The sequence below is a fragment of the Ailuropoda melanoleuca genome, chromosome 1 (assembly GCF_002007445.2).
Source record: "Ailuropoda melanoleuca isolate Jingjing chromosome 1, ASM200744v2, whole genome shotgun sequence".
Classification (NCBI taxonomy): domain Eukaryota; kingdom Metazoa; phylum Chordata; class Mammalia; order Carnivora; family Ursidae; genus Ailuropoda; species Ailuropoda melanoleuca.
The window spans coordinates 94,288,068-94,313,421 of record NC_048218.1 but is presented as its reverse complement, the minus strand read 5'-3'; the positions used below and the strand labels follow the sequence as shown (position 1 = coordinate 94,313,421).

The 25,354-nt window shown below is 39.0% G+C and overlaps 1 protein-coding gene across 1 annotated transcript in view; it reads right to left on the bottom strand.

Moving 5' to 3' along the window:
- WDR49 (WD repeat domain 49) overlaps window positions 1–25,354 on the bottom strand; it is a 135,696-nt gene that overhangs the window by 41,142 nt on the left and 69,200 nt on the right. The window contains exons 8-12 of the mRNA XM_034663424.1: window positions 19,514–19,678; window positions 16,173–16,288; window positions 5,141–5,271; window positions 2,277–2,375; window positions 499–663 (exon numbers count right to left, since the gene is read on the bottom strand). Coding sequence (XP_034519315.1) covers window positions 499–663; window positions 2,277–2,375; window positions 5,141–5,271; window positions 16,173–16,288; window positions 19,514–19,678 — 676 coding nt within the window. The remainder of the gene's footprint in view (window positions 1–498; window positions 664–2,276; window positions 2,376–5,140; window positions 5,272–16,172; window positions 16,289–19,513; window positions 19,679–25,354) is intronic.

Genomic DNA, 25,354 nt, shown 5'->3' with positions numbered 1-25,354 from the left:
TCAGCAGTTCTTTACCATTTTGCTATTGCCCCCATCTCTAAGTTTCTCCCTGTCTTCCCCCAGCCCATTTGGATACTAGGTGCCAGCGTAGTCGGACTCTACCCTTCTGGCGCAGGCAGTCCTAAGCCTTGGTGCATACATTTGAAGCATATTTCTTGCTGTGCCCTCTACCCTGCCAAACCTCTTTATGCCACAGCTGGCATCCCAATTCCGATTGTCACCTGTAGCAAATAGTTTGTCAGAGTTTTATCCACTCTGATCCTGACCTGTGCAGCACTGTGTATTGCTGGTGGGGTCGAGTCTGGCTCCTGCTCCTGGACCCTCCCTCCTGAACCCTGACCTTAGCTGCTGTGGCCTGTGGTCTCCCAGCACTGTTAGCTCCCTGGGTCAAGCTCTACAAGACCTACACAGAAACAGATTAAACTGCCCTCATTGCTCCCTTTCCCACAGTTTTACAAATATATCAATCCACAGTCAGAATGGAAATGTATATGGTACCTGTCTCTGCAGTGGCTTTTCTTGCTTCAAGGAAGCAGAGCCCCACAACAGCATTCCTGCCCTCAGTGTGGGTCTCCAACGAGTGGGCTCCCAGGGTAGTCTGGCTTGTGCCTGGGCAGGTGGACCAGCTCCTCCCAGCGCTGAAAAGCTTTTGAGGCTCTGTATCTGTGATAGACACAAAGCTAGGTGCCTTAGTGAGGAGAAACATCTGCTTTTCAGTTGAGTGCTTATGAAAACCAACAGGCCTGCCTCCATTACTGTCTCCGGTGACTCCATCAAGTCTCACATTAGGCTTCCAGTCAACATCCATCGGACCTTCTGCTACTCACTGCTTCAACGCCAACTTGAAGGATCATTTGATTCCATTTTTGTTTTGTGTATTACATACACACTGTGTTTTCTCTTGATATGAATTAATAGGGCCTTCATTTTGTTGTCACTGTTAACATCTTAGAAATCCTGATATGTTCCAGGCAAATGTGATTCTAATATCATTACATTTTCAGCCTATTAATCATTAATATTAATCTTGCAAATAATATAAGGAACGTGAGTTATAATGACTATTTAAATATACTTAAATGATCATTTTTAGCAGCAATATTATTTGCTAGTGAGATACTCTGGAGAGGACATTCCCAGGGCCCCTTCAATTATCATGTGACATCATCTCCCGGCCCCACTAATAAGAACTGGGGATATTCAGAATCTATGAATAGTCTGCACATTGTTATAAAAAATCTACACAGGGGGATCTTCAAAATCTCAAAGCAAGACATCTCTAGCGATGCCTCTCCTGCCTTTTAGAAGTTTGATATTATCCACTTTTCTTTCTTCTCTACCTCTCTGTGGTTTTAATCGGAGACACAACTGGGCTTGCTGTAAGAGCAAGGTGTCACTCTCCTGCAGGCCAATATAAAGGAAGAGGCAGAATTCCACCCTTTCCACGGAGGGTTCAAATGAACCCTAATGGCTAGCTCTTTATATATACAGCAGGCCAGAGCTTTGTGCCTGCAGGTAAGTAAGCCTGAAATCTCTAAGGGCGTACTCTTAACAAATTACTCCCTCAACTTTCACACAAAAAAGCTATTTCGGATGACCTGTTCTTTCCTACGGTCCGATTCAGCTGTGTGAGTTTATCCAGTTGAGACAACAGAACCTCACTGGGCCATGAAGAATGACATATTCATTACCTAAATAAATAATCCTAAGGAAAAATCTTCAGTATCTGAGGAAACTGAAATAAAATGTGAAAGGCAATTGTCAAGACATTTTGCTTAAGTATAAAATATTCATGGGCTCTGCTAAACTCCCATAAAATACAATATACTCCCATCTCATGCTCCTCACAGGTTTCTAAAGCAAGAAATAATTGAAGATTTCCAGGTGGCATAATATTTAATACAAGCTCTAGACTGAGCCTGCGCGGCGTGTCTAGCGAACACGAGCTCCTCTCTTCCTACCGAGGGGCACCGAGGTTCACGCAAAGGCAATTTGGTGAGGTTTATTGGCAAAAAGTAAACTGGATGGAAACGAGAGGCCTGCTCCCTGCTGTCAGTAATTCAGAAAAGCTGATGTGGCCATGGAGTATCCGCTAAGCCAAGTAAATCTCAAGGTTCTTTTTAGTCACTTTGACAAGACAACGGTCTCACTAATCCCTGGCGCTTAGAGCCTATCTTCTGTAATTTAGGAGTGGGCTGCGTCAGGTACATGAATAAAGACGAAGCCGACTGTGGTTTGACTCAGCCGCATCATTTTAGTTTCAAACTTGCACTCACCCGATTTTGATTTTAGCAGCCTCTGATAATCAGGGTGAAGGACATAGTGAGCGTTCTCCGTGCTGTTGTTCCACACAATGATTTCTCCATCATAACTCCCTATATGAGCCAGAATTGAGAACGTAAATTGCCAGAATGCTGGAAAACATGAGCAGCAGCAATGAGAAGAAGTCAGTACTCGTGAATACCTTACACAGAATCTGGCACATAGTAGGTACGCTGTATTTTTGGAAACATGAACAATAATAACTAGTATTTATTAAACTTTAGAACTTAAAATTCTCATCATGTACTGTATATTCAATGTGATAGAAATTACTGTCACATCTTTTTATTTTATAGTAATAAGGCTTTCAGAATAAGGGCTTTGTACTCTGGAAAACAGTGTGGAGGTCCCTTAAAAAGTTAAAAATTGAACTACCCTATGACCCAGCCATTGCACTACTGGGTGTTTACCCCAAAGATACAGACGTAGTAAAGAGAAGGGCCATATGCACCCCAATGTTCATAGCTGCATTGTCCACAATAGCCAAATCATGGAAGGAGCCGAGATGCCCTTCAACAGATGACTGGATTAAGAAGCTGTGGTCCATATATACAATGGAATATTACTCAGCTATCAGAAAGAACGAATTCTCAACATTTGCTGCAACATGGACGGCACTGGAGGAGATAATGCTAAGTGAAATAAGTCAAGCAGAGAAAGACAATTATCATATGATTTCTCTCATCTATGGAACATAAGAACTAGGATGATCGGTAGGGGAAGAAAGGGATAAAGAAAAGGGGGGTAATCAGAAGGGGGAATGAAACATGAGAGACTATGGACTATGAGAAACAAACTGAAGACTTCAGAGGGGAGGGGGTGGGGGAATGGGATAGACTGGTGATGGGTAGTAAGGAGGGCACGTATTGCATGGTGCACTGGGTGTTATACGCAACTAATGAAAGCATCAAACTTTACATCGGAATCTGGGGATGTACTGTATGGTGATTAACATAATATAATAAAATAAAAATTTAAAAAAATAAAAAAAAAAAAGAATAAGGGCTTTGTGATTGAACAACTTGAGTTTGATTCCCAGCTCTGCCATCTACTGGCTATTTAACTACCTGAGGCCACAATTTCCTCACCTATAAAACTAGGTTAAAATTATATTTATTTTACAGCGTTGTTGTGAAGAATGGAAAGTACTTAGAATAGTGCCTACCATATTATAAGAACTGAAGAAGTGTTCATAATAATTACACTTTTTTTATTATTGAGGGCAAGCAAATCAAATCCTTCTTGGTTTCTGGTTCCCTCATCTAGTCTTGTGTGTGTGTGTGTGTGTGTGTGTGTGTGTGTGTGTGTGTTCTTTTCATTCCCTCCCTCCTATATTCTTTATTGAATAATGCTTTTTCCAATTCTAAAATTTTCCCTATAGAAAGTCCTTCCCTACTGCTCATCACAGAGAACACAGAAAAGCCCAGACAGTGAGACTCAGTCCGAGCGAGCCTGTCCTGGGGAGGAGCAGTGCATGCCCAGCCAGCTGCTCTCCGTAGCGAGACCAGGGGAGCCCCACATCGGGCTGAGTGTCAGTGTCGAACGAAGAGCAGAAGGGGAGAGCTGAATTTGAGTGGAAATAAGGACGGAAACTTTCTTGGGATTTTAGAAAGAAGAGGGTAATACATACTAAATTCTGTATTGTTCTGGAAAGAGCAGCCTGTGTACTCAAAAATTGGCCAAGGAAGATTGATTTGCATGGATTAGCTGTACACAGGAGTAGCCATCTGCTCCTATGATTTTGAAATGCTCGGGTTGTAAAGTGCCTGATCAAACATGTTCAGATAGGACTGGTGGGATGCAAGTTGATAAAGAAATCATCTATCCACCAGTTACAAGGTATCTTATGACACTTTTGCAATAACCAAGATGCAGCGTTCTACTTTGTCTCCATCACATTTCAGTATGTGATACTCCCTGCAGGGGTGGGCTTTCCACAGCTATAAAGCAAATTCAACTGCAGAGTTGGCCCTACTGGAATGAGGTAATTCCTGAAGACAGTGGAAATATAAGTGTACACAGAGCTGCAAACCTCATATTGTAACACTTCACAGATATCCCAGTTCTTTTCCTGTAAGTTTTCATTCCTCTTAATTGATGACATTTTGAGTTCTATAAAAAAAACAACTTAGATTGTCAAAATATGGACTCTCTAATTTCATGGTACAATCTATCTTTATAAACTGTTTTCTTTGGCCAGAAATGATACAACAGTTTCTGATCCTCTTTCATATGTCACATCAAAGCTTGCCCATGCATCCTTATAAGGATTTGTAGGCATTTTGTGAGGCCAGTCTTCAACCAAAATTACTTAGACTAAATTGTGCCACAGGGTTAGTATGTTTCCATTATGAAACATCTGAGTGTCACAGAAGTATGATTTGTTCCCATCACCCCTAATGCTGTTTCTGGGAAAAAGACAATAAAAATAAAAGCTAACATTTACTGATAAGCTCACTGTGTGTCAAGCACTCTATTAAGCCCTTACACAGATTTTCTTACTCAATCTTCACTATAGACCAAGATATTGATATATTATTATTAGCCAAAGAAAGCTATGACGGACAGTTTAAATAACTTGCTCAATATGAGGCATTGGATGGTGGTGGCACCAGGATCTGCAGCCTTGCTCCAGAGCTGCCAGTCCCAACCACTAACGTGCCACCCTGGAAGTAAGGAGCAAGAGTAAATATCAGTGCAAAGGCTAATTCTTCCAGAAATCAATCCATTTTGCAGTTCAGAAAAGGCTTTTGAAAAGTGACTAGGCCAAAAGAAACAAAACGTTCACCCCTGATTGTCCAGAGAAGGTTCCATTAACCTGTAACAAGAGTTTGTGGAGGTAAAAATGCAGCACACAAGATATCATCACGGTGCTGGATTCCTCCTTTCCATTTTTCAGGCTGGATGAAGAATTGATTGCAGTTTTGCAGTCGAAACACAGTGATAGCCCTAGTAAAAAGGAAGTCAAATTTAGCTGTGGATCCAAACATGATAAAGACCTTGAGTCGCCAGCATCCGCTTGTCATCCGTAATCCTGAACCTCCCACATTAAACTTTTTTTTTTAAATTATTTTCTCTTTGAATTCCCTGGTACATTATGAATATTTAATATTAGAAAGTTAATTATCCTCTCACAGCCATTAACACCAAACATGTATGCATTTATCAGATTAATTATCTATCACCAAGCCTCTAAAGCAAAGTTTCCCCATACAGGTGCCATAGAACTACTAAGAGTTTTTTGACAGTAACCATAAAAAAGGAGATGAGTCTGTGAAGAGATAATATTTGGTAGTTTAAACAAAATTAGTAAGGTTTCTTTTCATTAGAGATTCTAGAGTAGTTCACATGTTAACATGCCCTGTGGCATTTTCTAGACTAACCTGACCACAGAGTCCTATGTTGGATAGTATCACGAAGAGCTATATTTTGTGAAACACACTTGGAAAATGCCACTGCAAAGGAATAGGACTCTGGACAGACACATTTTGAGCAGAAATAATAGTTTTAAAGAGACCAATATCTTGGAGCACTACTGTGAATTTGACAGGCCAGGATGGGCAGGAAACAAAACGCCTGGGGCCTGGTAGGGAAGGGAAGAGCCTTAGATTTGGGGCATCAATACCACCTTGTTTCCACTTGAGGATTGAAGTTCTGGCTACTGGACTGTACTAAGCCTCTCTCTCCTTCTAGAGACATACACATCTCCAGTGAGCGTTAGTAACCACAGGCGTGGTGTCTTCACCCTCACTCTCTCTTCATCTACCTGAAATCTTGCTTCTATACCCACCACCCCAAAGGTCTCCAAATTGCTCCATCACTGTAACTCTTCACTCTCTGAAGGATGTGGTTTTCCACTCCTGAAAATTCTTTTCTTTCTAGTATATACTGCTTCTCTTCCTGCCTCCCCGATCTTTTATTCCCTATTCTCTATTTTCTTTTCCCTTCTTTCTTCCCTTCTTTTAATATAGACACTCCTTACTGTCATTCCTCTATTCCTTTCTCCTACTCAAATGGGCTCATTCAGGGATTCTATCTACCACCACAAATTGCAATCTTGCTTCTATGAAAATGGTTCTTAAATTTATCTACATTCATAACTTTCCCCAGTGTTGAGAAGTTCCCACTTGCCAGGTGGTAATTCTATATAATGTTACCATCAGCAACATATCAAGAAATCGGAAGTTTTCATCTTCCATCCACACCAGGCCTCGGTCCTAAATTCCCTAATTTGGTTACCAGACCAGCAGTCCAGCTTCCTGTGTGTTTCTCTTCCTTGGTCACATCAAATACTTAGATTCCCCCTCTGGGATATGTTACCATACTCATTCCTTCCTTTTTGGTTTAAACAGCCAATGACAGCTTCCTAGTTCTGTGCTTACTACCTCATTGCTGAATGATTGTAACAGCCTCTTAACCAGTGTCATTGTCTTTAGTCTACCCACCTCTAGCACATTTTTTATTCTGCCACTAGATTAATCAATCCATTTGGGGGATTTTCATCTATATTCATTTTACATTTATGCCATGAGCACAAAATGACTAAAATAAAAAGTGAAATGTGGTAAATGCCACGGAAGTACTGACCAATTGCCAAGGAAGCCCAGCTATAGAAATCACAGAAGGTTGAGTGAGGGGTCATTTTTGAACTGGACCATAGCAGGTGAGTAGGATTTGGAAGAGGAAGGCACTCTAGGCAGAGAAAACAGCTTGGTCAAATATAAGTCTAGTGCCTCATTAAAAAGCGTTTATTAGTTTTCCATTCTCTACATGGCATATTTAAACATGCAGGCTTATTATTCAAGACCCAATACTATTTGGGTCCAATCTACTTTTTTTAGAATTAGTTCTCTCTATTCTTCCACCCTTGATATTCAAAGTAAAATATGAATGCCCAGATGAATATTTGACAGAACAACTGGAAGCCATAGGGTAAATATGGTTCATCTTCCTAAGTGTTAATTTTATTTAAAGAGTTTGGGGACAATATTTTTATTTTAAAATAGGATAGATGAATTTATATAATAGAATGCAAAATTCACCTGGGTTTAAAAGACAGACTACAAGGCCTCAAATAAATTTCTTGCTTATAGGAGCTGGTTCTGACCTGCTAGAGGTATTCAGAGGCTAAGTTTCTGAAGCACACTTTCTTGTTCAACACAAACGATACCTTTATTGTTCTCTAAGCGCCCTTCACATTTTTAGCTGCTTTGTTTTCATTCATGATGTGCTCATCCATCTCTCTGTGGACTTCCTTTCACATACAGTCCCACATCTATCTATCCATACACCCATTCTCTAAGGCCCATCTTGTTTTGGTAGGCTTCCTTAAGAACTAGACTTGAAAGACATATTTCCTTCTTCTCATCTCTCACACTGTTCACATATATATAATAAATATATACAGTTACACTCCTCTGCTAGATTATAAATTCTTAGAAACCAGGGATCTTGTCTTATTCTGTAACCCCATAATAACAAGCATTGTGACCTGCTTATAGAGGGTATTCAATAAATAATTGTCAATAAATGAAAAATTCTCTGTCCAAATGTCACCTCCTTAACTGAGCCTTCTGTGACCACCGTATCTAAAGACTCTCCGTTGAGGGTTAATATGCAAAATATATAAAGAATTTATGCAACTCAACACCAAAAACCCCCAAATAATTCAACTAAAAAATAGAGGATATGAATAGACATTTGTCCAAAGAAGAAAACAGACACCTAGAAAGATGTCTAGCATCACTAATCATCAAGGAAATGTAAATCCAAACCACTGGGTGGCTCAGTTGGTTGACAGTCTAATTCTTGACCTCAGTTCAGGTCTTGATCTCAGGGTTATAAGTTCAAGCCCTGTGTTGGGCTCCACACTGGGTTTGGAACCTAGTTTAAAACCACCACCACCACCACCACCACCACCACCACCACCACCACAGTTATATAACACCTTGCACTTGTCAGAATGGCTAAAAACACAGAAATAACAAGTGTTGGAGAGGACATAAAGAAAAAAGAGCACCCATGCACTGTTGGTAAGAATGTATATTGGTGCAGCCACTGTAGAAAACAGTATGGAGGTTTTTCAAATAATTAAAAATAGAATTACCATATGATCTAGTAATTCCACTACTGGATATTTATCCAAGAAAATGAAAACACTAACTCAAAAAGATATATGTACCCCTATGTTTATTGCAGCATTATTTACAACGGCCAAAATATGGAAGTAGCACAAGTGTCCATCCATAAGTGAATGGATAAAGAAGATGTGGATAAAAAAGATACACACACACACACGAATAAAAAAAGAATGAATAAAGAATGAAATCCTGTCATTTGCAACAACATGGATAGATCTGAAGGGTATGATGCTAAGTGAAATAAGTCAGTCAGAGAAAAACAAATACCATATGACTCCACTCATATGTGGAAGAAACAAAATAAATGAACAAAGACAAAAAGACACAAACCCAAAAAAGGCTCGTAAATATAGAGAACAAACTAGTAGTTGCTAAAAGGGAAATTGGCGGATGGGCAAAATAGGTGAAGGGGATTAACAGTACATTTATCATGAAGAGCACTGAGTAGTGTTAAATATACTTCAGTAAATAAAAGAAAAGAAAATTTGAGGTGGGAGCACTATTACTTACTTTCTTGGATTTTTCAATCAGAATAAAACTTGATTTAAATTAAAAGAAAAAGTAAAAACGCTCCCTCTTGAGTCTCTCATCCCTCACCCTACATCGTTTCTCCTTATTACACTTATCATTAGGTGATACTGTGGTCTATATTTACTTGCTTATTTACTATCTCCACTACCAAAAGTAAGCTCTAGGAGAGCAGAGACTTTATTTCCTTTCTCTATCAGCAGTGCTTAGAATAGTACCCAGCACATATAGGCATTTAATAAATATTTGTGGAATTGATATATGGATTATTCTTTCTTTAAAAAATCAATAATTTTAATACTAATATTCTTTTAGTAATATTAATATGAGGCTTAGCAAGGTAAGATACTATAAATAAGGTACTTTGAAGTTCTGAATTTGCCACGAATCTCATTAAGAGCTTTACACGCATACATTTTTAATTTTTTCTTTACCAAATGGTAAGTTTGGTTGAAGAGATTACCCTTTGGGGATGGAGTGAGGTGGGAGTGAGAGGGAAGAGGTCAACCCCATATCCCTTCTATTATCTCTCAGTCAAAAATCAATGTCAAATGTCTTTTTGCCACGGGGCGCCTGGGTGACACAGCGGTTAAGCGTCTGCCTTCGGCTCAGGGCGTGATCCCGGCGTTGTGGGATCGAGCCACATCAGGCTCCTCTGCTATGAGCCTGCTTCTTCCTCTCCGACTCCCCCTGCCTGTGTTCCCTCTCTCGCTGTCTGTCTCTATCTCTGTCAAATAAATAAATAAAAATCTTTAAAAAAAAAAAAAAGTCTTTTTGCCAAGATACCCATTTTAACTAGATATATTTAGGTAATATGAGTCAAAGGCACAAAATGCTTTCCAGAAGATGGTATAAAAGCTATCCCTTCTGATATTTGACCTTGTGTGTCAAAATGTTGAGAAACTAATTAGCTGCCACCATTCCCTTAAAACCTAACCTGAAACTTTCAATTGAAATGACAGTTATCCTTAAAATACCTTAAGAATCCACACTGTATTTCTCACTTTGTCCATTTCAAAGATAACTTTTTTTTAAGTTTGTACTTTTGCCAAGAGTTAAATTGAAGTGCAGAATGAGCCAATTTTAAGGCATTTTAGGAGTCTGAGAGATTTGTTCTCTTGACATTGAAGGAGTTTACCAGTTCCATTCCACACTTCCCATCTGAGATCCTGAGTCACTGTGTCATCTGTGAAGATGATCAGATCTCTTGCTCAGAATGTAGATATAATGACCAATTCTGTGAGAAAAAATTAATTCACCTGTCAAGTACAAAAAAAGTACAAAAAAGAAAAAAATGTTTAAAAAAACTACTTTTTTTTTTAGGATGAATGAGCTGGGAAAATAACTTTTACTGGAATTTATCATGTAGTCATTGTCATGGAGAGAACAAAAGAATACAATCAACTATTTGTTCCCTCAGAGGCTAATTGTTCATGTGATGTTTGTCCAATTATCATAAGAATCTATCCTTGTTCAGTCCATTGTGATTTTTAGGCTTAAAAGAGGTATCTGAAAGGCAGAGAATGAGTTCAACATAAATCACTTCATTTTTATTTTTTTTTCCTAAAATTCTTGGAGTCAAATTTTGTGCCCCAAAGCCACCACAAAATTAGGTTTGAGGATTATTTATGAAATTCCAAATAAAAGTTATTTCTCCCTCCTGACTTCCAACATGGTTATTCAGAGTAAGTTACACTTTGGAAATGTTCATTCTGGTTCTCATTCTAATAATAGAAACCAAGTGAGTCATACAGAATTATAGTTCCTTAGTAAAGCAATTATTAAGAATTTAATATCTTGTGATAGATACATTTTATTGTTGAGGAACTTCAAATCCCTAATCTAATTTCACTTAAAAATACTTTTAGAAATCAGGTTATATCAACAGCTATTTACTGAGCACCTACTTTTACAGAGCTTTGTGAAAGATGCAATCAATAATCTTTCAGAATCACTTGAACTTATACAAAAGATTCTCTTTTTTATATTCGTATAAGTCTAGTTATTTTACAGAGGTAAAACCTTCATAAACAGAGGTTTTTCTTTTAACAGGAAGGAAAGAAATACAGTGGGAAAAACTAAAAGCCTGAGTCTATTTTTATAAAGTATAGAACCATAGAATTTTAGGGCAGGATAAAATCTTAAACTATTATGATTATTTACTTCATTTTATCAGAACTATACATATTACATGCAAATGCAAAGTTAATTGGTCATCTATTCATTTAATTTTACCAATGTAAATATGACCAGGTATTTAACCAGGCATTACGTAATTGACCCTATGTCAATTCACAACTTTGTCTCTAAATAGATTTTGCTTAAAATGGTAAGAAACATGTTTCTAGAAGTTCTGAATTTGGGGTTTCTTCAACAGATTTGACATATTCTCTAGATATTAATGAACACATTTCTAGAACATGGGCTTTAGAATTCAGGTGTTGCTTAGGACCATTTCATAGTGACATTTATCATATCCTGCCTTGTGTGAGTTGACTCCCCAATTCGAATCTGATGCCCATGAGAGCAAGAATCATGCTTCTTCATATTCAGTCCACCGTAGTTCCTAACTCAGTGCTTTCTGCCTAGGTGCAGTTTAAAAATATTTGTGGGAAGGATAAAGGAAAAATAATAGTAAGCTCAAACTTTGAGGTGTTAATTTTTTAAAATTTTTTATTTATTTATTTATTTTTAAAGATGTTATTTATTGGGGCGCCTGGGTGACACAGCGGTTAAGCGTCTGCCTTCGGCTCAGGGCGTGGTCCCGGCGTTGTGGGATCGAGCCCCACATCGGGCTCCTCCGCTATGAGCCTGCATCTTCCTCTCCCACTCCCCCCGCTTGTGTTCCCTCTCTCGCTGGCTGTCTCTATCTCTATCGAATAAATAAATTTAAAAAATCTTAAAAAAAAAAAAAAGATGTTATTTATTTATTTGACAGAGAGAGAGAGACAGCCAGCGAGAGAGGGAACACAAGCAGGGGGAGTGGGAGAGGAAGAAGCAGGCTCCCAGCGGAAGAGCCTGATGTGGGGCTCGATCCCAGAATGCTAGGATCACGCCCTGAACCAAAGGCAGATGCTTAACGACTGCGCCACCCAGGCACCACATTTTTTTTTAAAGTTAATTTTAATTTAAAACATATTTTTCTAAAATTTTTTAATTTAAATTCAATTTAGTTAACATGTAGTGTATTATTAGTTTCAGGGGTAGAATTTAGTGTTTCGTCAGTTGCATATAACACCCAGTACTCATTGATAAAATATTTTTTTTATGTGTTTCTTCAAACACACAAAACTGATTCCCTAGCTTTGATTGACATAACCAACCTATTCAATCAGATTACTTGTTAAAGAGAATATAGTTGGTCTCCTATGACTTAATGACGGCATTTGTAACTCAGGAATGGTGGAAAGAGCGTGGACTTTGGCACAGGAATTCCAATTCAGCTGCCTACTAGCTTTGTAATGTTGGCCAGACCACTCATTTTCTCAAGCCACATCTTCTTGCTTGTGAAAGAAGACTGGTGATATTTAGATTCCTGGTTTACTGTAAAGAGAGAATAGACTTGAATAACTATCCTGCTTGCTTCTTATCCAGAGTGTGACCATGAGTAATTAATCTAATTCCCAGATTTCCTGTTATCTAATAACCATTAATTAAGTCATTCAACAAATATCATTGAGCATCCCCTAAGAATCAGACACTACACACACACACACACACGTTAAATGCTATAATCTAGTTCTGTGTTTTTTGTTTTGGTTTTGTTTTTTAAGATTTTATTTATTTGACAGAGAGACAGCCAGCAAGAGAGGAACACAAGCAGGGAGAGTGGGAGAGGAAGAGACAGGCTGCCAGCGGAGCAGGAAGCCCGATGCAGGGCTCAATCCCAGGACCCTGGGATCATGACCCGAGCCAAAGGCAGACGCTTAACAACTGAGCCACCCAGGCGCCCCAAGTTCTGTGTTTAATAAAGTACAGGAAGCTAGATAGCACAAAGACAAATAGGGGGCATATTTGTACCCTGGGAGTAAAGAGAGATGTCCTGGTGGAGAACATGAATGAACAAGACCTGAAACAGGGATAACAGTTAGCCACAGGAACAATGTTTGGAGAGGGATTTCTAGAGAAGGGGAGAGAATAAAGGCAAGGGAGTATGAACAGTATGGTTTACATGGGAACGCCCTGACAGCAGGTTCCTATATTTGAGTTTGAAAAGTATTCAAGTGGGCACCTGGCTGGCTCAGTCAGAAGAGTGATCAACTATGCACCTTGGGGTCATGGGTTCGAGCCCCACATTGGGTGTAGAGATTACTAGAATAGATCCACGAATGGGTAAGAATGATACTAAGAATAGATCCAGACCAGAGGGAGCTTCAAAGTATTTTATAGACAGTCTGAAAGGTGTTAAACATGGAAGTGACATAGATAGAATGCACTGTAGAAAGAAATTATTATAGGTAAAATGTGCAGAATCTATTTAAGAAATAAAATGGGGCATTACTAGAGAAAAGGACAAATTAGAAGACTGTGACATTCATCCAGGTAGAAATGATGCCCTGAATGATATAGTTGTAGTAGTAATAGGAACAGGTTTGAGAAATGTTTAGAATATAAAATAGGTAACACTACTTGTTTGTGATGTTAAATGAGAAGGAAGAACCAAGGTGAATATTCAGGTCTCCGGCTGTTAACCAAAGCTCTGCAGCTAAGAGGAAGAAAGCGGGGTTTGAGGAGGGAAAAAGTAATAAATTCAGTTTAAAATATGTTGAATTTGAGATTGCAGGCAGACATGTCCAGAAAGCAAATGGATAAGCGAGCTTAGAGAGATAAGAGCTGACGATAAAGATTGAGATATCTATAAAATATTGCCTGCCTTTCAAATGAAGCTAAGGATTAAGTTAGATAATGTATGTAAAGGGCCTATTGTTACAGAGCACTTGAAATAAAATAAATCAGGTGCGTATTTAGGTACCTTACTCAATAAATGTACTATCTACCTTATCCTCGGCAAAATTATCAAACCAATCTCTTTTTTAGGTAGGGCCTGCAGTTAAAGCTACAGCTTAACTTATACAACCTCCCTCTAGGTTTTAAAGAAAGCTTAATAAGCTGTCAATCTTCCAGCTATTTCTTCTCTAATCACTAAACTCTTAAGGAATTGGCTTAATGGACCATCCTTCCCCCAGTATAACCAGTTGACCTGTCCTCTTGCTACTTTGTTAAATGCCTCCTGATATAAAGGACCCTGCCAAATTCTGGTAAAATCTGCCCTAACATAAAGGCTTTGACTTAGGAAATATAATTTTTTAAGATTATTTATTTGAGAGAAAAAGAGAGTGCCCATGCACGCGTTCCCGAGCAGGGGGAGGGAGGGTCAGAAGGAGAGGAACAAACAGACTCCCAGATGCCAGGGCTCAATCCCAGGACCCTAAGATCATGACCTGAGTCAAAGTCAGTGGCTTACCTGACTGAACCACCCAGGCACCCCAGAAATAAACTTTTTAAATCTACCAATATAAAAGCAAAATAATATAATTGAGGATGCATTCCTTTAACTTTCAGTTCCAACTAGAGATCCAAATCCTGACAACATTGTGGAAGATAGAAAAGATGGGGAAAGATGGAAGGAGTGGTAACTGTTCCTTCTCTCATTTCAATCTTCCCAAAACTCCCTAAGATTATAGAAAGTCACCACCCATCCAGAGAGAGCAGAACATCATGTGTTCCTTTCCTTCCACCCTCCCTCCCTTCCTTCTTTTCACTCTATGCCTAATGTGGGGCTTGAACTCACTAGCCAGAGATCAAGAGTCACACACTCTATGGACTGAACCAGCCAGGCGCCCCAGGTGTTCCTTTAAACCACTTCTAAGGGACTCGACTCATTTCATCTTTTAAAACTGACTTGCATAAGCAATCAAAAAACCCTTATCTTTGATGCTAATTTCTAACTATGGATATCTTAAAAATATAATTAAGAAAACAGTGTCTCCAAACTTTTGACTTACACTGATGAATTCTTAAAATTCTTTTCTCTTATGTTCAAAATTTAAGTTGGATCAGCTGTATACTTCAAATCTACCATGCCATAATATTTGAGAATTAAACTGACTTATTGCCACAGACTAATTATAGAAATACTTAGGCCATAGTCTGTTGAGAGGTAAGTCATTAATGGATCATGATTGTTCCTAGGATGTGAAGAAGCCTTGTCTTTCAAAGGTAAGGATTACTCAATTTGTTCTTGATATCAAGAAGAAAAATCTGGACTATACTTTCTTTCCTAATAGTCAAACTACCCCTGAAAACTGAGCTGTAAGTGGCATTATGTTTTCTAGTCTGCAGATGCACATTTGCATTAGAAGGAAAAGCCTTTCCTGTGATCAATAAAAGTCCCCAAAATATACCACTAATTTTCTAGGTATAAAACCTGATTTGGATCCTAGCTTCAAATCATTAAGATCAAAATTCCATAGTGAATAATGTTGGGCAAATTACCTATTAGAGCCATATTTTGTGAACTGTTGAATTCATGGACAATGTATTTTCTGCAAATATCACACTTAAATTCTCCTAGTGCTTATACAATGCCATAGAAAAGGTCCTGTTTATGATCCCTTGGTTCTCTCAGGAGAAAAAGAAAGAGAAGTAATTTTCCTTATAATGAAATGGAAGAATTGCTCCTCGAGAACAGTAAGCAGGCCGTGAAAGGCCTCTGTCTGTACTGATATGAAGGAAGTGCTGATACGGAATTCCGTGGTCTAGTTCCCTCTTTGCTGTAATTTAAAATAAGTTAACAAGAGAGGAAAAAATCAGTTTCCTTTATAGTAGAAAGAATATAATTTATACATTGGGAATTTAGTGACTATAAAATTTAGGAGACTTTTGGAGTTAGTACTCAGGAAGTGGTATTGTGTCCCTGTCTGGAATGGTTAAAGAAAAAGATTCCAGAAGCCAGAAGAAAGCCTTCGAACACCTCTCAAAGCTGCTTGAGCTATGTGATCTTATAATGTTTTCGTCACAGAGCATTGAGTCAGTCCGACCAGTTTCACTCACGTAGCTCACCAGCAAGTTAATGGCTCAGAATCAGTCAAGATTTCTATGTTCTTTTATCTTTTACATTCTGATTCAAAGAAAAACATTCTCCTTTTGCCTTCCTCCAGTTTCGCATGAAGCACGTCATACCTCTCCCAGCCTGTAACCAGTATCGTCTTCTTAAGAACCAGGATCTGTGAAATATCCACAGCTCCCTCTCGCCCAACATTTAGTGTGTGGTGACAGTATCCACTGAAGTCCCATACCTTTAAGAGAAAAATTTAAGTCACCTTTGAGACAAGAACAGAAAATGTCTTCTTCAGTCAGTAAAATAACACAGTGTAATAGTTTTAAACTTTTGTGTTTATATCCTGGACTAGGGCTGAATCACTTAGAGTATGTCATAATTAAGAAAATCCTCTCACGGTTTAAATTTACCCATTACTTTTGTTATTCTACTTGTAACCCGATCAATCTATTCTAATAATAGCTGATTGAAAGGCTTTAAATGAGTAAGTATTTTTGAGCGGAAGACTATAAAATCATGCAAAGCCACATTTTGGAGTCTGCTGAAATCCTGCTTCTTTCTCTAAGTGTATGTCTCTAAATTTCGGTTTCCTCATTTATGACACAGGACACTTAGTCCTCTGAGACATTTGGAGGATTAAACATCTAATACAGAGCCTGAAATGCAGTCCTTATGGATAGGTTTCCCATCTTCTCCAGTAAAATGTCCTGTTGATAGTGGAGGCCAGACCCAGCCCTACAGAGGCACAAGCACTTGGAGTTTACCTCCTCGGGCAGGTGGTGAGGACCCAGGTCCAATGAGTGAACTATACAACAGAACATCATTAGGTCACCAGCAGTTAAAACTAGGCCCTGTAGTGACACACTGTTGGTGCGTCATCCACAAAGAGCAGTGGGCACTATCAAAATTAAATTGCATATACCCATCGAGTAGACTCCCTTTGACTTTTAACTTCTAGAAAATCACCTAACAGAGGCACTTACAACTGTGAAATGACATATTTTGAGTATTTTTATACTCCTGAAGCATTGTTTATAGAAGCTAAATACCTAAATCAAACCACTTGCTCAGTAACAAGGGACTAAACAGTCAGAATAAGGACTATCTATACAGTAGCCATTAAGAATATGTCGTTTCTATATTTCTAAGCTCTGCCAAAACTGAACCAGCTATGGAACCTTAAGCAATTTGCTTTATTTCCTTGGGCTTTAGTTTCCTCCTCATAAAACTGGCATAATAATAGTACCAAGTATATAGATAAATATGTGGGGGGATTGGGTGGGGGTGTGCATTTATGGGTGTGTATGTATAAAGTGCTTAGAAGAGTACCTCGTTCTTAGTAAGCATGCAAAAAAAGTTAGCTAACATTATTATTATTGTGTGCATTCATGTGACTCAATGTCCACGATAGAAAAATGCAAAATGCAGAACAACATCTGTCTTGGGCTGCCCTTAAGAAGCAAATGCTGCCCTTTCGCTAGAAGGATGCATAAGAAACCAGGAACAGCGGTAGCTGCAAGGGAGGAGCTGTGAACAGAGGTGAAAAAGAAACTTTCTTCCCACTGTGTAACTCTTTGATATTTCAAATTTTATTGTATGATTACATTAATTATTCAAAACATTAATTAATTAAACATCAGATACTTCAAAACCGTGATAAATAGGGCAATACTTTTAAATCTTGGATGACATAGGTACTGGTTTTGGATTCTAAATTATAAATGAGATTGGAAAATGTCATTCATTCTTGTCTCTTCACAGAATATGAGCAGCTCAACCCTGATTTATGCGTCTTACCTAGAGGTTGCCAAATTTCAGAATTCTGTTGTGCTATTATGATAAAGACAAATATACTTTCAAAAGCTGCGATAATACTACTAAATTCACATCAACTTCAACGATGCAAGGCTTGAGCTGAGATGTTGACGGGTACACATGCTCTTTACCCATGTCACTTTGTTTTCCTCTAAACGTGGCTCTTATCAGACCCACTTAAAATAATACCCACAAATAGGTATTGTAAAGATTTGATTGTCCCCAGGTCCAACTAAGTCCCTTAGCTGGGACAATCTGCAAGCTTTTAGCAACATCGGCATGTCTGCCCTACTCTGGACTTTATAACCGGTTACTTTCCAAGAAAGGGGTAAAAGGAACCTAGTCTACTTGTCTCATTTCTCAGTTCAGTCTCGTAATCCCAGGACCAGTCAGTGCAATACTCACTTGCTTCTTTTGCCTAAGCCTGTCTAAAACTCCAGCTAAAATTATTCCTGTTTTATTCCACCTTGACTACTGAGATTGGAATTGTCCCATTACCTTCATACATCTCATCAATTCTGTAAACTAAGTTACTTAAACCCAAGCTCCCAGCCCTTACCTCATGTCATTTAACCTTCCCAGAGGCCCAGCTCTTTCCAGAATCTCTTTCCAGAGATTCTCACTGCAACCTGCCATTGCACCTACATCACACTGACACTGGCCATCCTGAAATTCCCTGGAATTCTTGCCTCCAACTTTCATCATGTTCTACGCACATATCCAGAGAACTTTCCATTACCCTCCCTTGCAGCCTACTGGCATGCATCATACACCCCATCATGGAAGACATACCTCACTGATACCCTCTGATTCTAGTTATGACAGAAGTCTGAGAACCATTCAAAGCTCATTCTGAGAAACTGCCTTCCGTTGCCTCTAAGTGTCACAAGCCATCTCCAATCAAAGACTGTCAGTAGTCTCAGAGCTGAGGGGAGTAGAGAGGTTTCACTGGTAGGCATGATTTCAGACAGCAAATATCTAAGCTTTGCATGAAAATTTGATAATTTTTGCAAAGCATAATAGCACGTTTCTCCCAGAAGAAATTAGTAATAGTTACAAAGCAAGAAAAGTGGAAGTATTAAATACTGTTAGTTTAGAATGATAATAAATAAAATGATGATTGTTCTGCCTGTGATCCTTCTTTACTGTCTCACTTTCCTTCACAAGAAAGTGCAAATTATAACATGGGTTGATTTTAAAATATTCATTTGCCCCCAAATGTGCATCTATGCCATTTTAAAAAGTTTTCTTGGTTGCCCTGATTTCTCATTTTATAAACTGAGAAGAAGAAAACTAGAGATATTAGTTGAAGCATAGGAAAATTATTTGGACTTCTTATTCCCCAAAGTAGTCCTCTATCCAGAACACTGGAACAGGCTTTCTGAAATAAGTAAGCCAAGTTGTGTTTTTATTTTAAATAATTTATTCAGAAAAATCATTTATTCATTGTTCCACAGAGGTTTGTGTTTTTTTTTTTTTTTTCCCTAACAGCTTTGTTATTAGATGGTGTGAGTTATTTAAGTCTTCTCGCCTCATGTTTCCTCTTGCATGGCCAAAAAGGCAAAAACAAATATAGCTATAGCTGTATCTCCTCACATAGTATTTCAGCCTCCTCGTATCTGGAGAGAAAAGCATCACTGTTTCTCACCTTTATGGTCCCATCTGTGCTGCCAGTCAAAAGCCGTGTCTCATTTGCATCAAGGGCCATAGTGCTGATTTCTGCATTGCCATGGCAACCAGTAAACTGTTTGATTTTCTGCCCAGTGTCTATCATCCAGAAAGAAACAGTAGACCCCACGTCCGAGCTGATTACCTAAGATAAAATGACCTTGTAAAGAAATTAAATATAGTCCCAGAATCCACCATTTTTAGTTCAATAAAAATATCTAACCTGTGAATTTCCATGACTGAGATTCCTCCCCAACCCATAATAGTTAGAAACATATTTGTGATGTGTTTTCTTTCTTTTTGTTAAGCTGATAACATTTCAATTCCTAAGCCGGAACTGAGGCAATGAAGTCATGATTCTCTTTACCAGCAAAGATAGGCATCTGCTTCCCTTACCCACCATTCAGCTGACTGTCCAGAGGCCACCCTGAAATCAAATCCTACTGAGAATAAACTTAAAAATCTACTGCATTTTGGGGGCGCCTGGGTGGCACAGCGGTTGAGCGTCTGCCTTCGGCTCAGGGCGTGATCCCGGCGTTCTGGGATCGAGCCCCACATCAGGCTCCTCTGCTATGAGCCTGCTTCTTCCTCTCCCACTCCCCCTGCTTGTGTTCCCTCTCTCGCTGGCTGTCTCTATCTCTGTCAAATAAATAAATAAAATCTTTAAAAAAATAAAAAATAAAAAAAAAAATAAAAATCTACTGCATTTTAATGAGAAAACTGATTTTATTAGTCATGGTGCTCTGACACTATTTACTATATGAAAAGAAGCATTTCACTGTATTTCACCTTCCATTTAGCATTCAGAAAAGAAAGCACTACCAGACATTATGGGGAAAAAAGTTAATTTTAACAAATTGAGAGAGCTATTACTTTCAATGCCATTAGCCCCTTTCTTCCTCCTCTCTGAAGGTGCTGTATATATTTTTACAGCTAAAAACACAATTATTGATGGGCCACTAAAAACAAAGAACACGGGAAGGTTAAATATAAATCTGCATGTACACTCCAAGAGGAAGGCAACAAAACAAACGCTGGAAGGGATAGGATTAGATATAGTAGCCTGACAGTAAGAAATTTTATGGTGGCAAGTAAACTGCTAATTTCAGTTCTAGGTCTTTAGGCATACTTTGGGAAGTTAAAATCACCTCATCCATTTGACTTTGGGACCCAAAAGAATGAAAAGCAAGCAAACAAACAGAAATACCGAACCCACAAATAAGTAGATAGGAAATTGCCTGAAGCAACATCTAGACTTTGAGAAAACTTAAATCATGTCTTTATCTGCATAGGTACTGATTACCTGAGGGGATAAATGTAAATTTATCAATAGTATGCTAATTTGGGCATCGCATTTTTGTAATTAAATGGGTTCCAGTTTATCGAATGTATATTCAGAAGGCCTGGAGAGCTGGCCATCACACGTGTGTACAAGCATTCGTTCGTCTTTTGGGCACACACAGAACGTCCACTCCATGCCCAGCTCCGTGAGGACAGCAGGGATTCACTAACGAATCCCTGTTCTGAAGGAATCTATAGTCCAGGCTTGAATATTAAAATCACCTGGGGAACTTTATAAACCGTGACTGTATACCAGATCAGAGACTCTCATTTAACTGAACTAAGAAGGAGCATTTTTTAATGAGCTGCCCAGCTTACTTAAGTCTGCAGCCTGGGTTGAGGACTATCGGTCTAGGTAAGGAAACAAACAAGAAACAAATAAAGGCCAAACAATACTATAAGTTTAGAGGTCTCCCCCCGGTTGTGGCAGGGGCACAGAGAGGAATATCCAAAATCTTCTCACTGGGATGGGGGATGGGGAATGAAAGGTGAGGAGGGCCAATCTGCGATTGAAGATAGGAACATGTATTTATTGGATGCCAAGCCTTCACACTCACTATCTTACTTGATCTTTATAAAAACCCTGTAAAATAAATAACGTTATCACCCTCATTCTACCAATGATGAAATTGAAATTCTAATCTGCTAAGTACTGTTCCTAAGCTTATATAACGAGGTTTGAATCATGGGCTGTCTAGGACAGACACATCATAAGGCTTTCTACAATCCAGCATAGTATCCCAGATAATTAAGAATGTGCTTAGAAGAGAGAACTTGGAGAATATCCTAAGCACGAGAAATAATATGAAGTGTAATGGAGCCAGAGTGCTGATGATGAGGTAAATGGTGGAATGCCAGGTGAGGCAGCAAGCTCTGACAGATAGTGGAATCCCTGAAGAGCAATGCTAGAGACCTTAACTATAGAGAACAGACCCATGGTTACCAGAGGGGAGGTGAGTGGGGGGAGGCTTGGACGAGGCGATGGGGATTAAGGAGAGCACTTGTGATAAGCGCTGGGTGCTGTATGGAATTGTTAAAGCACTATATTGTACACCTAAAACGAATATCATGTTGTATGTGAATTAACTGGAATTACGTGTTAAAAGAGAGCAATGTTAGAGAATAATGAGTCATGTGTATGAAGTTCTTACTGCGATGGGGACCTTAGCTTTCATTGGGTGGGCAGCAGAGTGTATGACTCAAAGTTCACAGCGATCACTGTTCTGGATGAGGAGGGTGATACGGCATTTTTTGTTCATGGGTTTGTGAAGGCACTCTCGGCAGTAGCGTGGAGAACAAACTGGGGTTGTAGGAAGACTATGTGGGGGCTGCTGTGATGGTCCAGGTAAGAGACGTTCACCTGAAACAGCAGTTCAGTGGTAAAAAGGAGAGGAGAGACTGGGAAATAAAAGGGCCATGATTTTGTCACATTATGCTCAGCAAAGAACTGATTGTGACCACGTGATCTCTTGTAGCCTTTTTCCCCCTGAAATTACAACTCTGAATCAAACAACTTCTTAAATGATGTAAAACTCTATGTACGTTACACATTTTCTCTCCTGAAATCAAAAGTAGCTTAAATATTTATTTTTTTTTATTATTATTTTTTAAAGATTTCATTTATTTAGTTGACAGAGATAGAGACAGCCAGTGAGAGAGGGAACACAAGCAGGGGGAGTGGGAGAGGAAGAAGCAGGTTCACAGCAGAGGAGCCTGATGTGGGGCTTGATCCCAGAACGCGGGGATCACGCCCTGAGCCGAAGGCAGACGCTTAACGACTGCGCTACCCAGGCGCCCCATAAGTAGCTTAAATATTTAATTACTATTGTTCAACAATAGTATAATTTCTAGGACAAAATGGCCTGAATCTTGAAATAATGTGCCCTAGCTCTTCAATTATCACCCCAGGTACTGACTGTGTTTCTATTTGCTTTGATTTCTGCAACATGCCTGGTAGGAGCACTGAGTCTGAAGCCAGGATGCCTGCCTTTGAAGGTCAGTTGTCTGACCTTGGGCTCATCACTTAATGTCTCTAAGCTTCAGTTCCCTCCCCTACGAACCAGAGAGAATCACAGTAACTACCTCAAACCATTTTTAAGAGGTTTAAATAAGCTAATATTTGTAAAGCACTGTACATGGTATACAATAAATAAGCCATAAAAGTTTACTAGTGTTACCAGTCTATTTAAGCTTTATTTGTCTGACTCTCTATTTTGGGTGATGGCACTTTTCATATCCAAACCAATTTAATAAAAATATTTAATATATTGTTTTCTTTCCACTATGACAGCAAATATAGACAATTACAATTTTAGAAAGCAGATTGCAGATGTACACTGAAATTTCAAATTATAACAGACCTGTGAATTTCTCACATAATTACTTAGGAATTTGAATTGTATTCATTAAAAACAAAATTGTGGAAACACAATTATCCAAGCATAGTGAAAATTTTGATGGTGTTTTTTAAAGAAAAGGTTAAAGATTGTGAAGAGTTTTACTGTTTCTGTTCAAAAAGTATTATTGAGAACTTATGTTAGGTATTTCAGTACTAAAAGATGGGCATTCCCTGACAAAAACAAACAATCAAAAAAGAGCAAAGTACAATGAGACCAATGTTCAAGGAAAAGACCTGTTTACTTGTTCAAGACTGTCATTGCCCACATTACAAAGCATCTAATCATTGACTGCCCCACTTTTATCTGTTGTAGACATTCAATCAAGAATTAGTAACTTTCACATTTTGCTGTTTTGCAGCAAAACTCTTCCTCCTTTGATCACCTGGCTGAGCCCCAACATGCTATTCATCAGTTTTTAGCACCTTTCTCTGCTCATTTCACAATTTCTCATGAAATCTGAATCAATAATGACAACAGTGTAGAGTCGATCGCATTTCATTCTATGGCAATCTGCCTTAAGGTGCAGTCTTGGGGAAAACAATGTGTTGAAAAATGAGCACTGACCATGTCACAAACACACCACCAGCATGAACCAGACTTCTATCACTATGACAACATCAGAATACAAGAAGAGCAAGGCAGGTGAAAAGACTCAAAGTTTGGTGAAAGAGGAGTGCATTTAACATCACTTGGCAGGTGAAGGAAGTGGTTTGACTACAGGATGGTGGGGACTTTATTTTTAGCAAGCTGTGATTTTCTCAGGAATAGAGCCCAGGAATGAGTATTGGCATCATATTTATATGACAGATTTTGATGATACCAAATCTTTTCAAGTTTTCAGTTCATTCCTGGCTGCTTCTTATCAGGTGAGACCTCAGCAGATGAGAACAGGGCCCCGGCAGTCTGCAGAGCAGAAATGACAGTACCTTAATCACTCCAGTGCAAGTGGGCTTCAGGAGCAAACCGCTGTTCTCCGCCTTACGTACCCGAGTTAATAACCATTTAGGAATATACGGGTCTTTTTGTCTCTCTCATCTGAAGCTGTCACAGCCAATGAGACAATTCTAAGAGATGTGAGGCTGTATCCACATCCCCTAATTGTCTTCTTGTAGTTCAACAACAGGAGGCATTTCAGTTGTCTTGATATACATTCCAAGTCCTAGGTCTAAGCAAGAAGGGAAATCAAAAATTACAGCAGCCGATTTTGCTGGCTACTAAGGGATGAGGACATTTGATTTAATTGCTGTTTATAGTTCTGTTTTTCAGATGTTTCTGTGTTTGTGGCCCCATAATATAAAGCAGGCTACCTGTTTTATTTCTATTGTGTATCAAACTCTAGAAGTTACATCTCAGTAAGTAGTGAGGTGAGGGGAATGATAATAGCTAAGTCCTGGTACAGAAAAAGGGTTCAAATATTTTAAGGCAGCCATTCTCCATTTATAAATCTTATTTAGTACCTCTTTTAGGTTAATTTGTAGTTTGCTCTTGTAAATTAATTCCTTGAGCTTACTGAACACCTACGATATGCAAGACACAGGATCTGGGTGTTGGGGATTCAGCGGTGAAAAACTCCTGCCCTTATATTTAGTGGGGGTAGAGATGCAGCCAGATGAGAAAATAAAAAGAGGAAAAGCTGTATAGCTATACAGACAGATATAGTCTAGTGGTGATAGCATTATAGAGAAAACTGTAACTGAGACGGAGGTGGTGATCTCTGGGAGGGACCACAAAGCTGGGAGCTCTGACAAAGCCTCCTTGTGGAATCATTTGAGGAAAGACATGATAAAGGTAAAGGAGGGAGCCATGCTGATACCTAAGTGAAGAAAGTTGTAGGCAAAAGAACAGCAATACAAAGGCCCTAAGGTAATTTTCCTTTGGACATTCAGGGACCAGCTAGGAGATCAGCAATCCTAGGCAGTGTGAGTGATGGGAGGGGCCGCAGGCTGTGATCACCTGCTGTTGTTATACAGGCATTCAAAACACTCCCCACCTCCAAGAACTAGGGGCAAAGTCAGAAAAACATCACTTCCCCTTTTTTAGCTTATATTTATTTAGCTTTTACTACTGCTCTGTTCCGTGCA